The 13,899-nt window shown below is 40.5% G+C and overlaps 1 protein-coding gene across 1 annotated transcript in view; it reads right to left on the bottom strand.

Moving 5' to 3' along the window:
- Nucleotides 1–1,476: 1,476 nt before the first annotated feature.
- The window catches only part of PIK3C3 (phosphatidylinositol 3-kinase catalytic subunit type 3), a gene marked incomplete at its 5' end in the record, with an annotated part of 75,231 nt that continues 62,808 nt past the window's right edge, over nt 1,477–13,899 (bottom strand). The window contains 2 exons of the mRNA XM_084278908.1: nt 1,477–2,248; nt 9,783–9,908. Of these exons, the coding sequence (XP_084135034.1) occupies nt 2,234–2,248; nt 9,783–9,908 (141 nt within the window). The 3' untranslated portion in view covers nt 1,477–2,233. The remainder of the gene's footprint in view (nt 2,249–9,782; nt 9,909–13,899) is intronic.

Genomic DNA, 13,899 nt, shown 5'->3' with positions numbered 1-13,899 from the left:
TACAAAATTATTTGCAGGACACACTGAAATACACAGGGCCACTCAAAAAACAAAACCACAGATTAATATGATGTTCAGATTATAATCCACTGACTCGAGCAAAATTTTCCATCCTTGTGCTTGAGGTTCATAGTTCATAAAGTGGTCAGTGATTTACAGTGAGGTCAGGGGCTAGCTAAGCCTTACCTGTCATACTCAGATTCCATACAAATAACATGCTAACATTTATGAATTAGTGTATTGTTTTAATAGGCTGTTGCATAATCCAGTGTATGAACAGGCTATTAAATTCATTTTAAAGCACAAAATATATCAAACAACCATGTATTAATTCATGTTTATAAAAGTTCCATTCAACAGAGGATCAGGTTGACAACGTCTTTTGGGTTCATAACACAAGTCCTTTGTTGGTCTGTTCAGCTACTGCAGTGACTTATGTCATTGCCCACAACTAATTTTGTCTTCATAATTAGTCATGGGCAAGGGGAAAAGGAAGAAGATTTCTTCAAAGAAACTCTAAGAAAAATACTAGAATATATACCACGCAAAGTGCTGGTGAACAGGAGTTAAGAATGCAGCCAACATCTTACAGAATGCGTGGCAACATCTTACAAATCAAAGTTGTGTGTGCACATAGTATGCACCTCAAAATTAGGGTTTTTTTGGGTTTCTTTTCAGAATTGTCTCTGAATGTCTGAAATGTCCATGCTCTCAGAAATATCCTTAGAAGATACGACACACTACTGTATGTGGAAGGAGTTCATATGAAATGCAGGCAGTAGCAAAGTAATGTATTTCTGCCAGAGGAAAACCAAAAACAGCCCACCAGGAAATGGTAATTATTACTTCTCTGAAGAGGAGTGAACTAGAGCTAAAAGATACTACTGTGGTTTCTCTGTAGCACTGTGTTTTGCCAGCTACCACAAGGACTAAGTAACTCAGGCAATGCAGTTCCTCTAGTTCACACATAGAGGGGAAGAGGGCCTGAACCAATGTTGTTCTTAACTAGCAAATTTAGGTAAAATGCTTAAATTACAAAGGGCCCATGACAGCCCTAGTGCATTTTCCTCCATCAAAGCTCTTCTGGTGTTTGCTAGTGAAAGAAGCACAAAGCAAGACTGACTCAGAAGTATCAGTCATCAGATTCAAATCAGTCCTTCTTATCTTTATAATTGGGAGGGATTTCTTCCCAGCTTAAATTATTATTAAAAAAAAACCCAAACCAGGACTGTAAGAGCACCCTTTGAAGAGCTCCACACATTTGTGAAGAGCTAATTACATTGTTGATCATTCAAAACAGATTAATTATGAACTCAACATGTGGCACAAAAGTCATTTTACGAGTGGCCTTATTCCAGCATCAAGCGAACCGAGGAGTGAAAATCCTTGCCAACAGCAAAGGAGTTATGAAGGTAATCCTCCCGTATGCCACGTCTCAGCAGGTGAGATGAGAAAGACAAAACAGAACACCTCACGACTAATACAACAAAGAGTTTATTAGAATGAAGAATATATAATCACTGTACAGAAAACATTCAAGTTAAAGTGTGAAATACTGAACTGCTCACTGGGCATTCCGGTTGGTGAGCCTGTTAGTGATGATTTAATTGGCTGCCTACAGCTGGCTAACTTATCAGCACTTACAAACATTTCTGGAAGCAGGGGAGAAATGATTGTCCTTTCTAAAGGATAACATTGCCTAAGGTGGGAAATAATGGATCATATGAGTTATATTTAAAACCTGCTCAAAGAGCAAAGTCGGTGGGAAGGGAAGAGGGGAGGTTGCCATAATTTTGTGGTTTTTTTGGCACCAAGGGACTGTAGCCTCACTGCCCTTCCTTTGTACAGTACATGTGCAGCACACCAATGATTTCTAGTTTTAAATAAGAAAAATATATTAACAGGTAGAAGAATTTACCATCAAATCCAGCCTCTTCCAGTTATCTTTGGCTTGGGAGGAAGTTACTTACTTCAGCCTTTGAGGCTCAAATGTATTCATTAAAAAGAGAAGCCTTTAGTATCTGAGCCTAAAGGATAATACAACCAATCATTTAAAAAAAGTTGTTTTTTAACCTTCAAAGAACAGACACTCAAAAAGCTTCTCTACACCCTGAGCTGTAAATCCTCCATGCTACCAAACATGAGGCTTTTGCCTTCCGAAACTGACGAACTCCAGAAGGGCTTGAGAAAGTCTCTTTTCTTGAGCATTTGCTTCCTTCTGTCACTGGTAGGCTTATTTTCTCCAATACTGAAAGAACAAGCAAACAAAAACAACACATAGCATTTATTCAACCTGGTTTACTCTCAGGTAACAGAGGTTATGCGTAAATTGAAGTCTGGGTTTAAAAAAGTGGTAGAATGCCTAAAGGCAGGCAATTTCCACAATCCTTCAGGAAAACAAACAGCTTGGAAAACAACTATACCTTCCCCTTGAAAAATGGTTTCATCTACTGTACACAATCCTACTGGTACGTTTTCCCTATTTTATTTGGGCATCCGACAGGAGAAAAACAGAAACCCTGTCCTGAGGGAAAAGAGTTACAGCTACATTCTGGGATGGAGCAGCACTGGGACCACAGCCTGGAGATATCCTAATGCCATGTTAGCACTTACAGCTTAACCTGCATGTGCTCCTAAAAAGAGGGCAGCGAACCATCAACACAACTCCAAACTGTACACCCACGTCTTAGGTGAGACACCCCTCATTCTCCCAAGCTTTCACTTTTTTAATCACTGCTTAACATGGGTCCAGAACACAACTGACTTATCAATTGATAAGGGAAATCGAATGTGAAATTAGTCACTTCAATCTGGAGATTGTTTCCTTCCTCTGCAGAAATAAATATTGCTGCTACAATAAAAACGATTCTTCAGGGAGAAATGGTTATCTATTCTTCGTTAGCATCAACTAAAATTAGTATGCACTTTTTCTCTTCTTGAGCACTATTGTACAACACCATTAGCTTATTCTAAATGTTAAATTTATTTACTTTTGAGACAACAAGGTTTTTTACCACCATTAAGAAGGAGATAAGTACTACATAAAAAGGTCTGTAAAATATCTGATAAGATAATAGATTAGAGATGCATTAGAAACTAAACTAAAAGCTTCATAACAGCTTTGAACTGAGCTCAATTTACAATAGTGCTACAAAAGAATAATACCAAGCTGATGCCTAAACATCTAGATTGCTTTATCCAAGAGCTTTACTTACTACAGAGTGACACGTAGAATGCTGATACACAACAGTTACTATAATAACCAAACTTATTAAAAAGCTCTTAACTGCTGTAGTAGACAGCACAGATTCCTAGTAGGCCTATTTTGGAGGCAGTCAGAGAATAAATACCTGTCAATAAACGGAAATACCCCAACCCCAAACATCTGGAATGGCATTTCAAATGAAAAACTGTACAGCATTAGGCCAGAGTCTGCTGTGCAAGCATGTATCCTAATACCTTTTGTAGTGGTAGTGTTTATTTATATATTTATTAAGACAGCTGCTATTAATATTGTAAGAGCAAGGCCATTGGCAATTCAGTGCAGGGTTATACATGAATACATTGAAAGCTTCAATTGGCTATTGTGTGGGTTGCCCCCTTTACAGCAAATTCAATGATGTATTAATTGTTCACTTGTTCAACAATTTACAGGCTCTGAAGACTCCAGCCCCAAATTCTTAAGACTGCCTTGGATAAAAAAAGAAAAGATAATGATTCTGACTAATGAAGTACTAAGTATCACTAAAAAAGTGTCCCTATCATACTTATAATATAAAAATATATTAATTACATTTTATTTTGATGGAATTTTTGTAATTTTTAAAAAACATATATATAAATGGAGCTCAAGATTCTTAAGACCTGTCAACTGCTAATTCATTTGTGACTGCTCTTTTCATACCCTCCTCACACTTACAAGCATAGAGTATTCTTATCAGGGGAAGCCTACAAGTGTAATTGTTTATAGACTTGAATGAGGGCAATAATCTGAACTCTGAAGCTAGCAGAAGAATCTGATCATTACATTGAACAAGTGATGCCTTAAAGACTTTTAAAGGATCACACTCTTGCTAGACCCGTGACTAGTAGTGTTGCCCAGGGACTGGTGTTGGTGTCGATGACCTTGATGAGGTAATAGTGTCCACCCTCAGCATGTATGCTGATGATACACAGATGGGAGGAGTGGCTGACATGCAGGAACACTGTGCTGCCATCTAGCAAGGACAGGCTTAATGAAAGCAAGTATAGGGTCTTGCACCTGGGAAGGAGTAACCGCTTGTATCAGCACAGGCTGGGGATGACCTGCTGGAGAAGAACTCAGTGGAGAAGGACCTGGGGGTCCTGGTAGATGACAGGTTGGCCATGAGCCAGCAGTATGCCCTGCTGGATAAGAGAGCCAATGGGTTCCTGGGGTGTATCAAGAGGAGTGTGTCCAGCAGGTCAAAGGAGCTGATCCTCCTCTCTACTCTGCCCTGGTCAGGCCCCACCTGGAGTATTGTGTCCAGTTCTGGGCCCCCTGGTACAAAAAAGACAGGGATCTCCTGGAGAGAGTCCAGCAAAGGGCTACGAAGATGATTAAAGGACTACAGCATCACCCCTATGAGGAGAGGATGAGTGAGCTGGGGCTGTTCAGCCTAGAGAAAAGAAGGCTAAGAGGGGATCTTATTAATATTTATAAAAATCTCAAGTGTGGGACACAGGGAGAAATGGCCAGCCTCTTTTCAATGGTCTGTGGAGACAGGACAAGGGGCAATGGCTTCAAGTTGGAACATAGGAAGTTCCTCACCAATGAGCAGAAGAACTTCTTCATGGTGAGGGTGAGGGAGCCCTGGGACAGGCTGCCCATGGGGTGTGGAGTCTCCTTCTCTGGAGTTATTCAAGACCCGTATGGACGCCGACCTGTGCGACCTGTCCTAGACACCCTGCTTTGGCAGGGGGGTTGGACCCGATGATCTCTGGAGGTCCTTTCCAACCCCTACGATTCTGTGATTCATTTTATGCACCTGATCTCAAAAGTAGAAAGAAAAGCTAAAAGCACAGAGGTAGCAAACTCTGCAGCAGCACATGAGGAGAGTTCAGGGCCTCAGGAAAGAGAGCCTGAAGTCTCCCCACTGGACCCCAGCATCGGTCAGCTGGAGAGGTAAAAATTTTCAAATGAGACAAATGGATCAGGCCTGCATTAATGGCTCTCACATCTGCTTGTCTGGTACCCAAAGTGCAATACACACTGTGGGCTTGCTGCTTAACTTCCAAAATACAAATTGAAGACACCATTGTTGCCTGCTGCTATATGTATCAGCCTGTTTGCTGCCTAGAACACCATTGCTGGGAGCGAGAAGCCTGGGGCTCAAATTCCTGGGTACTTTTACATATCCTGAACAAATCTGTCCTGTGATTTTAAAAGCATTTACAAGCATTGAAGGAAGGTCAAGCAGGAACAAGTCTGAATGGAAAAAGAAAAGGTCCTCTCAATCAAACCTGTAAACTCTAACTGACTAATATAACTTCACAAATGCAGTAACAAATATCTGGGAGAGTTTGGCAGTCACCTAAAACCAATGAGGTAATTAAAAAAAAAAAGTGTGTCAGTATGTGATTAAAAGAAAGCTCTATACACATACTGGAGGTACTTAAAATTCATCTTGAATTTTTATAATGGTTTGTTGGGTTTTTTTTTTAAACTCAAATGTAGATGCTAGGCAATTTACTCTTTGTTTTATGAAATTACCATCCTGCATCCTACGATCAAAGTAACCCATAATGAATGACATCAGATTTTGCAACATATTTGTATAATTATGCTTATTTTTTCATATCATGTTAAGAGACTACCTTTATTAAATAGATGCACAGATGGGAATGACATTTTTGCTGCTTACCCTGCACTACAGCGTAATCTTCAAAATAAAAAATAATTTTGCAGGAAACAACAGATTAGTTGGAAAAGCCTCAGCAAAATGAACAGCCATAAAAATTTCTAGTAGAATTTATTGGTCATTTAAAGAAAGAATCAATAAAAACAACCTGGGACAATGACTGGCTTTTCAGATTGGTTTCATTTTTCCTCTCAACTCCATTTCTTGTCGCAGGCCTAATACTTAAGGTAAACAGTGTAATGTCTTAAATATTTGATAAACACAAGCTAAGTATCTTAGATGGCTTGAAGGGAAAACCATTGTAAATTCAAAGTAATGCTTTTGTGAATACCGCTTCATTCAACATAAGAATGAAAGATTTTATTGCTTATAGTAAGACACTAAGTTAAACATTTCATTCTCCATACTAAAGCAAGGGTAAATTTTGCTAATAAAACTACCAGAGACAATAATTTACTGCCAGTCCAGACCATCAGCAAGTATCAGATAATTCATGAGAGTGGATGGGACCTCTGGAGATCATTTAGTCTCAAGCAGGATCAAATGCAACAGGTTTCTCTGAACATTGTTCTGTTGGACTTGGTATTTCCACAGTTGGAAACTATGTCACCTCTCTGGGAAACCTTCCCCAAAGTTTGATCACCCTCACAGTAAAAGAAAAAAATAAAGTTCTTTATATTTAGATGAAGTTTCCTGCCTTTCTGTTTCTGCCTGTTGTCTCTTACCCTGTCACAGGCACTACTGTAAAGAGTCTGACTCAATCTTCTTACTCCCTTCCATCAGATATTTATATGCATTGATAAAACTCTCCCCAAGACTTCTCTTCTCATAACTTAACTTCCTTTTTTGAATATTAAAAGGTTATGTGGGCTCATCTCTCCAGCCTGTCAAGGTCCCTATTGTTGGTGGCACACACTGCTAGTGTGTCAGCTACTCTACCTAGTTTTGCAGTGCCTGAGAACCTGCTGAAGGTGCACTCTGTTCCATCACCCTGGTCATTAATCACAGAATCATAGAATAACAAAGTTGGAAGACACCTCTGAAGATCATCGAGTCCAACCATTCCCATCCTAAGCTAAACCATATCCCTAAGTACCTCATCTACCCGTTTTTTGAACACATCCAGGGAAGGTGACTCAACCACCTCCCTGGGCAGCCTGTTCCAGGCCCTCACAACTCTTTCAGTAATTTTTTTTTTCTAATATCCAATCTAACCCTGCCCTGGCACAGCTTCATGCCATTTCCCCTTGTCCTATCACCTGTCACCTGACTGAAGAGACCATCGCCCACCTCTCCACAACCTCCCGTCAGGTAGTTGAAGGTGGTGATAAGGTCTCCCCTCAGCCTTTTCTTCTCCAGGCTGAACACCCCCAGCTCCCTCAGCTGTTCCTTATATGATTTGCCCTCCAGCCCCTTCACCAGCCTGGTTGCCCTTCTCTGGACTTGCTCAAAGCCCTCAATGTCCTTCTTATGGTGGGGAGCCCAGAACTGGACACAGTACTCAAAGTGTGGCCTCACCAATGCCCAGTACAGGGGCACAATTGCCTCCCTAGACCTACTGGCCACACTGTTTTTGATAGAAGCCAAGATGCCATTGGCCTTCTTGGCTGCCCGGGCACACTGCTGGCTCATACTCAGCCTGCAGTCAACTAACACCCCCAGGTCCTTCTCTTCCTGACAGCTCTCCAGCCAACCTCCCCCAAGCCTGTAGCACTCCATGGGGTTGTTGTGTCCCATGTGCAGCACTCTACAATTGGCCTTGTTGAACTTCATCCAGTTGGTCTCAGCCCATCGGTCCAGTCTGTTCAGATCCCTCTGAAGAGCCTCCCTACCCTCAGGCAGATCAACACTTCCTCCCAGTTCAGTGTCCTCTGCAAACTTACTGAGGGAACATTCAATCCCTTCATCCAGGTCATTGATAAAGATGTTGAACAAGACTGGACCCAGGACTGAGCCCTGGGGGACGCCACTCGTGACCGGCCTCCAGCTGGATTTGGTTCCATTCACCACCACCCTTTGGGCCCAGCCATCCAGCCAGTTTGTAACCCAGCTGAGGGTCCACCTGTCCAGGCCAGTGGCAGCCACTTTCTCACTCAGAATGCTGTGAGAAACCATGTCCAAGGCTTTACTGAAGTCCAAGTAGACACATCCACAGCCTTCCCCTTGTCCATTAAGCGGGTCACCTTGTCATAGAAGGTGATCAGGTTAGTTTGACAGGATCTACCTTTTGTAAACCCATGTTGGCTAGGCCTGATCCCCTGGCCATCACGCACGTGCAGCATGATGGCTCCCAAGATGACCCTCTCCATGATCTTCCCTGGGACTGAGGTCAGACTGACAGGCCTGTAGCTCCCCAGATCCTCCTTCCGGCCGTTCTTATATATAGGTGCAACATCTGCCAGGCTCCAGTCGAGTGGAACTTCCACAGTCTGCCAGGATTTCTGGTAGATGATGGAAAGGGGTTTGGCAAGCACATCTGCCAGCTCTTTCAGCACCCTTGGGTGAATTCCATCAGCTCCCACTGACTTGTTAGTGTCTAACTGGCCAAGAAGGTCGCTAATCATTTCCTCCTTAACCATGGGAATTATGCTATTCTTCCCCTCTCTATCAGCCACATTCTGAGGATGAGTACTCAGGGAATAACCATCTTTACTACTATAGACTGAGGTAAAGAAGGAATTAAAGACCTCAGCCTTGTCCTTATCCCTTGTGACTAATGAAGATAAGCATCTTGGCTTCAGTGTCAACCCTTGGAGTACATCACAAATGACCATCCTTCAGATGGGAGTTTTTGCCACTGATAACAGCCTGATGATCCTGGCACACTGACCAGTTTCCAGTCCATGTCAGCGTCCATTTTTCTAGTCTGTCTACAATGATATTAGGGAAGGCAGTGTCACAGCATCAGAAATGTCAAGAGAAACAATACTCACAGTCATCAACCAGTCCACTATGCTAGCTATCTGATCACAGGCAGGCATGCTTTCCCTTTTGTACATCGATGCTGCCTACTCCCAATCACCCTGAATGCACTCTGCAGGTGCTACCTCTCCTGACACTGCAAGTCTCATGGTCCCAGCTGTCACCATCCTGGGAGTCTTCACTCCCTAACTCAATAAACACAATGTATCCTTCTTCTCCTTCAGCACAGATGGATGTTCAGGTTCTTCTATTTGCAATGTCTTGCAAGGTCATCTCTTTCCTGTCAGCCTGGATACACTGCAGTTTTCTGACCTCCTCCCACAGCTCCTTAACTTGGTGATGGAGACATTCCTCCACTGCCTATCTCTAGAAAGCAAGGAGCCCAATCCCCAGTGCCACAGCTGCGGGTCTCAGCCACCATCTAGAGCCTCAAATCTGAAAAACATTGTTATCAGGATCTCTGTGCTGAGGCCTCTGACACAATGGACAACTGCTCACATAGCTGCTAAAAAACATGTTCCAAGGCCCAGTGTCAAGACAGAAGATGATGTGGATGCTGTTAAGAAGAGAGTTTCTGCCCTTCTGTGCAAGCTACTGTTTCTCTTAATGATCAAAATAACTAGCTAGAATGCATGGTTAAGTCTAGTAAAGGTAGGAAAGAAACAATGTTTGTCTTCACTCATCTAGTTGGGAATAAAAGTTAAGGACGTTTTGGATGCTTCCTCAGAACTTCAGGTATCAAATTTGCAGTTCTTACCCTTGGTACTACAACCAGTTACATCCTATTTAGCATGTTTGATAAAGTGATTTGAAGAATTTTCTAGGACCACTAAGAACTTTCTCATCAGTCCTGGCAGTAGGAACATAATTTTTATTTGTTGGAAAATGAACTAAAGCATCGTAAAAAATGAAGTTGAAGTCTGGAACACTCACAACCTTACTCAGCTTTCACTGAGACAACTGACTGAGAAGACGTCTCACCTGTGCAAACTTGTGTATCTGCTCCACCACAGCAGCAAAGAGGGCATGGACACTTTCATCAATTAGACTCTGCATATAATGAACAGCTTCTTCATCAGACAGGTCCAAACGAAACTTATCCTGTACCTGGAATGGGGACAGAGGTGACACAAATTAAATGAAACAGTTCAAACATACACTACTGTATCTGAACTGTACAGTAGAGGCATAATCTCCTCAGTTATGGAAGTTTAGTGGACAGCCTCTCTTTTACTTCCAAGTTACAGCAGATAAATGGAAATCATGTAAAATGCCTATTAACTAATTCATAAAAACATTTATTAGAATAGCCTAGAAACAGACCCCCTACACCTCATCTGCCCAGCCAGTCATTTCAAAGCTTGAGGCCAGAAATTCAAGAGAAGTACCTCGAAATAAGAGTTTAAACAGAAGTAAAATTGCCACCAGAAAAAAGCACTCAGCATTCGCTAAATAAGAACGAAATGCCACATAGGAAAAAAAACACACAACTTTTCCAACTTGGTATTTAATATGCAGAGTCTGGATGATCCTAACCATTTCTGAAACACTTCCTTATTATTAAGCTTATTTTCAGATAACACTGTCTTTCAAAAACTGTAAGAATACAGAACCAGGGGAAAGGACAAACCAATCAACCCCGTCACAACCAATTTCTATATGGCAGGTGAGAATGCTGCTGACTTTGACTGTATCCACTATCCGTGGCAGCTGGCTGGAGACACTGCTACACTTCACATGTTTTTTATTTTTGATAGCAGCATAATTTAACTATTGTACCAATTACACATTTTGCTTAAAACTTGCAATTTGTGTATGAATTAAAAGCGGGAAGAACTGTAATTAAGAACACAACAACAACATCTATACTTTTGTATTTCAGCCTTGGCAAAGCCTTGACCCATGAATATTTACAGAGGTGCAGTGGATGGCTTTCTGTGAATTCTAACTAATTCCATGGCAACTGTTCAGCACCCCTCCAGATGGAAACATCTCACAAGCAGCATTACCACAGACATGCCTTTGGTAGTATTCAAAAAACCTCTGTACATAGAATTGGCATGAGCTTAAATGAACCTTTAGGGGGAAAAAAATAGTAATTTTGCTTTAAAGGAGCCAAGTAAGTTCTGCACACATGCCTTACCCCTCACAATATTTGAGACACAGATGTGTAGTAAGGCTTTTGGATGAGTTCAAATTTGATGGATGAATCTTAGGAAGGGCTACAGACACCAAAACATTTTTTATCCAAGTTTTCTGAAGTGCTGGCTGGGCAGTAAGGTCTGCACATCTGATTCTTCATTAAAAAAAAAATAAAAAATAAAAAAAATCACCACCTTTATGGGTAGCTATGCACACACTGGGTGCTCAATGTGGAAAAACATTTGTGCTATTTAGGACCACCTAGTGAGTCCATGATCTCTCAGAATTGCAGCGCCTGAGATCCTAGCACTCTCCAATCAAGCCTAACCCCAGTTTAGAACTACTAGCCCCCATGCAACATAGTGCTGATCACAGGATGAAAAGTGCCCAACAAATTCACATTACTTGTAGCATCTAATTACTTTCCATCTAATCACATGCTTTATTCCCATGAATTTCAAATGATGTGGGCTCTTGTGGACACCATCATCCTCATCTACTTCCATCTCTTGCATAACAAGCTAAGTAAAATCGTATCAATTTTTCCATCAACTGTGTAACATCTAGTTTATCTGTGAGGAACTCTTCTAGAGAGTTTTCATAGGAGGACAGAATTCTCCAGATCCTAGGTAAATTGTTTCAATGATTAATTGCCCTATTTAACAATTGCAACTTATTTCCTATCTGAATTTGTTCAATCATTCAAACCACCGAGCTTAAAGCTTTTTACATTAAAAAACTGTCCATCAGAAATCTCTCCTGTGTAGGCAAATATAAACCGATTCAAGTTGCTTGTTAACCTTCTCCTCAACACGACTAAGGAGACTGACTGCAAGACAGAATCAAGCCTTTCCTGAATATTTTCCATAGTCTTTTTTTAAAAGCATTGACAGAAATACCAGGCAAATTATTTCAACAATGTTCTTAATAAGGTTGTATTTGTGAGATGATAATACCTTCTATTCCCATTCTGTAATCTTTCTATATGCAGCCACACTCTTTACATGACCACAATACTCTGAGATTTCAGTTTATTATTACTCTGCAATCTTTTCAAAGGTAATTTATTCCAGAATAGTACTCTTCAGTGCTGTACTAAAAAGCTGTTATCCTGCCAAGTATGGAAAGATAACGCTGCTTCACTCAAAACACTGTTATAGCTCTGGTATCTTTGAAGTAAGCATAAATTGAGTTTTTCCTCAACTTCCCTTCAAAAAGAAGTTTGATCAACATGAAAGAAAAGGTTATGCCAAAGAAGTTCAAACTCTCAAGGCAGGACACACCAGGGAGAGACTTAGAAGACTCTTCATGCTACCATTATAGAAAACTTATCTTCCTAACAAACATGATGAGAAGGAAGTTTATTATCTCCCACAAACATGTTACAAGTGTGACATCTAATGAAGCACACCGCAGAATCCAACTGAATTTAATGTACTATTCATGTACTTACAATTACAGACAAGTTTAAATACCTCCCCAGATAAAGGCACAGGCTTCTATCAGATGCATTTTTTATCGTTGTAGCAAAGGTGATGTAATGAAAATTCAGAAAAAAATTGCTAATTGCATTTGAAAAAAAGGTCACTGTAATGCTCTTTCACACAACTCTAGTAATCAAGCACTTCAGCTATCTTCTGATTTGTTAATAGAAGAACTTCCAGACAGTCTTGCAGCAAGTGATATTAAGAAGCAACCTCATTCTACAGTTAATGACTATTTAAATGCAATTTCCACCTTTCCCAAGAACAGTATGACACACTGATACATGTGGAAAGAAATTTACCCACAGTCAGATTTTAAATTCAGATTGCCATTAACAGCAGAATCAAGTGCTGCTAAGAAGTAGAACTTTGCAGGGAAGTTTCTCAGCTCTGCAATTAAAATGAGTGCTGCAACCTAGCTGAGAAGAAACACAGCATGACAAATTATCTCTTGAGTTGCAAAAGCCTCAACAAGGTTAACACACATTGACTTACAGGCCTTGTAACGATAACAGAACCATTAGTAATTCTTATTTGAAACCTGTGAGTTCCAAAGTAAACCATAAAGTCTGAAAGCCAAAGGCTTCTTACAGAGGAGATGCATCTCATGCAGAGGAGAGAATTTCTGCATGGTTATTTTGGTTGGGTTTTGGTTTTTTTGTGGGTTTTTTTAAGGTAATTGGGGGAGGGTTGTCACATTCTGATGAAGAAACTCATCCTACACACTTAAGAAAAATGTCTACCATGAAGGTATCAAAACCGTCCTACTTGAATTATTTACTCAGAGTTCTCACTTTGGCTTTTAATGTAAGTGATTCTTGCTAGCTTAGCTCACTAGATTCGTCAAAGATTAAAGAACTATACCTTATAAATCTGTTTAAACTTTTGCTGTTTCTACAAAAAAAAAAGTTTTAAACCCTGCACTACATACACACATTGATACACACAAAGAATTAGAATGTTTAAGGATGAAAAGTTTGGATAAAGAACAAGAGTTTGTGAAGGTACTGACACTCAAACTTTAAGGCTTCGAGTTGTCCACTTCCTATCCTTCTGCAGAGCGGATACTTTAGTAACAAAGCACAAAAGAAGAGGATTCACAGCTATATGACTATACATGACTAGAAACTTTATTATATTCCAGTTAAATGTGGAGTGTGGTCTATAAGAAACCTACTGTCCAATATCATGATCTTTTTAAAAGACAATGAAAATAAAAAGCGTAAGAGGCCATAAAACATAAGGAACTGTTCAGGGAAAATAAATAAGAAGCAATAGGGGTAAGGAGAAAAGCATTTATGTACAAATTACTTGGAGAGGAACTGATGACGGGAACAGAAAAAACCTTGAATCACACAGAATGTTTGAAACAGAGCTAGTGCACATAAATGCACTTCACTGCAAAGTTCTGAGATTTTCACTTATGCTTTTTGCTCCTTGAGCACAAGACTTTCCTCTCCCTCATGCCGAAG

The sequence above is a fragment of the Gallinula chloropus genome (genome assembly GCF_964237585.1).
Source record: "Gallinula chloropus genome assembly, chromosome: Z".
NCBI lineage: Eukaryota > Metazoa > Chordata > Aves > Gruiformes > Rallidae > Gallinula > Gallinula chloropus.
The sequence above is the reverse complement of the archived record's forward strand: the minus strand, read 5'-3'. Positions and strand labels throughout refer to the sequence as shown.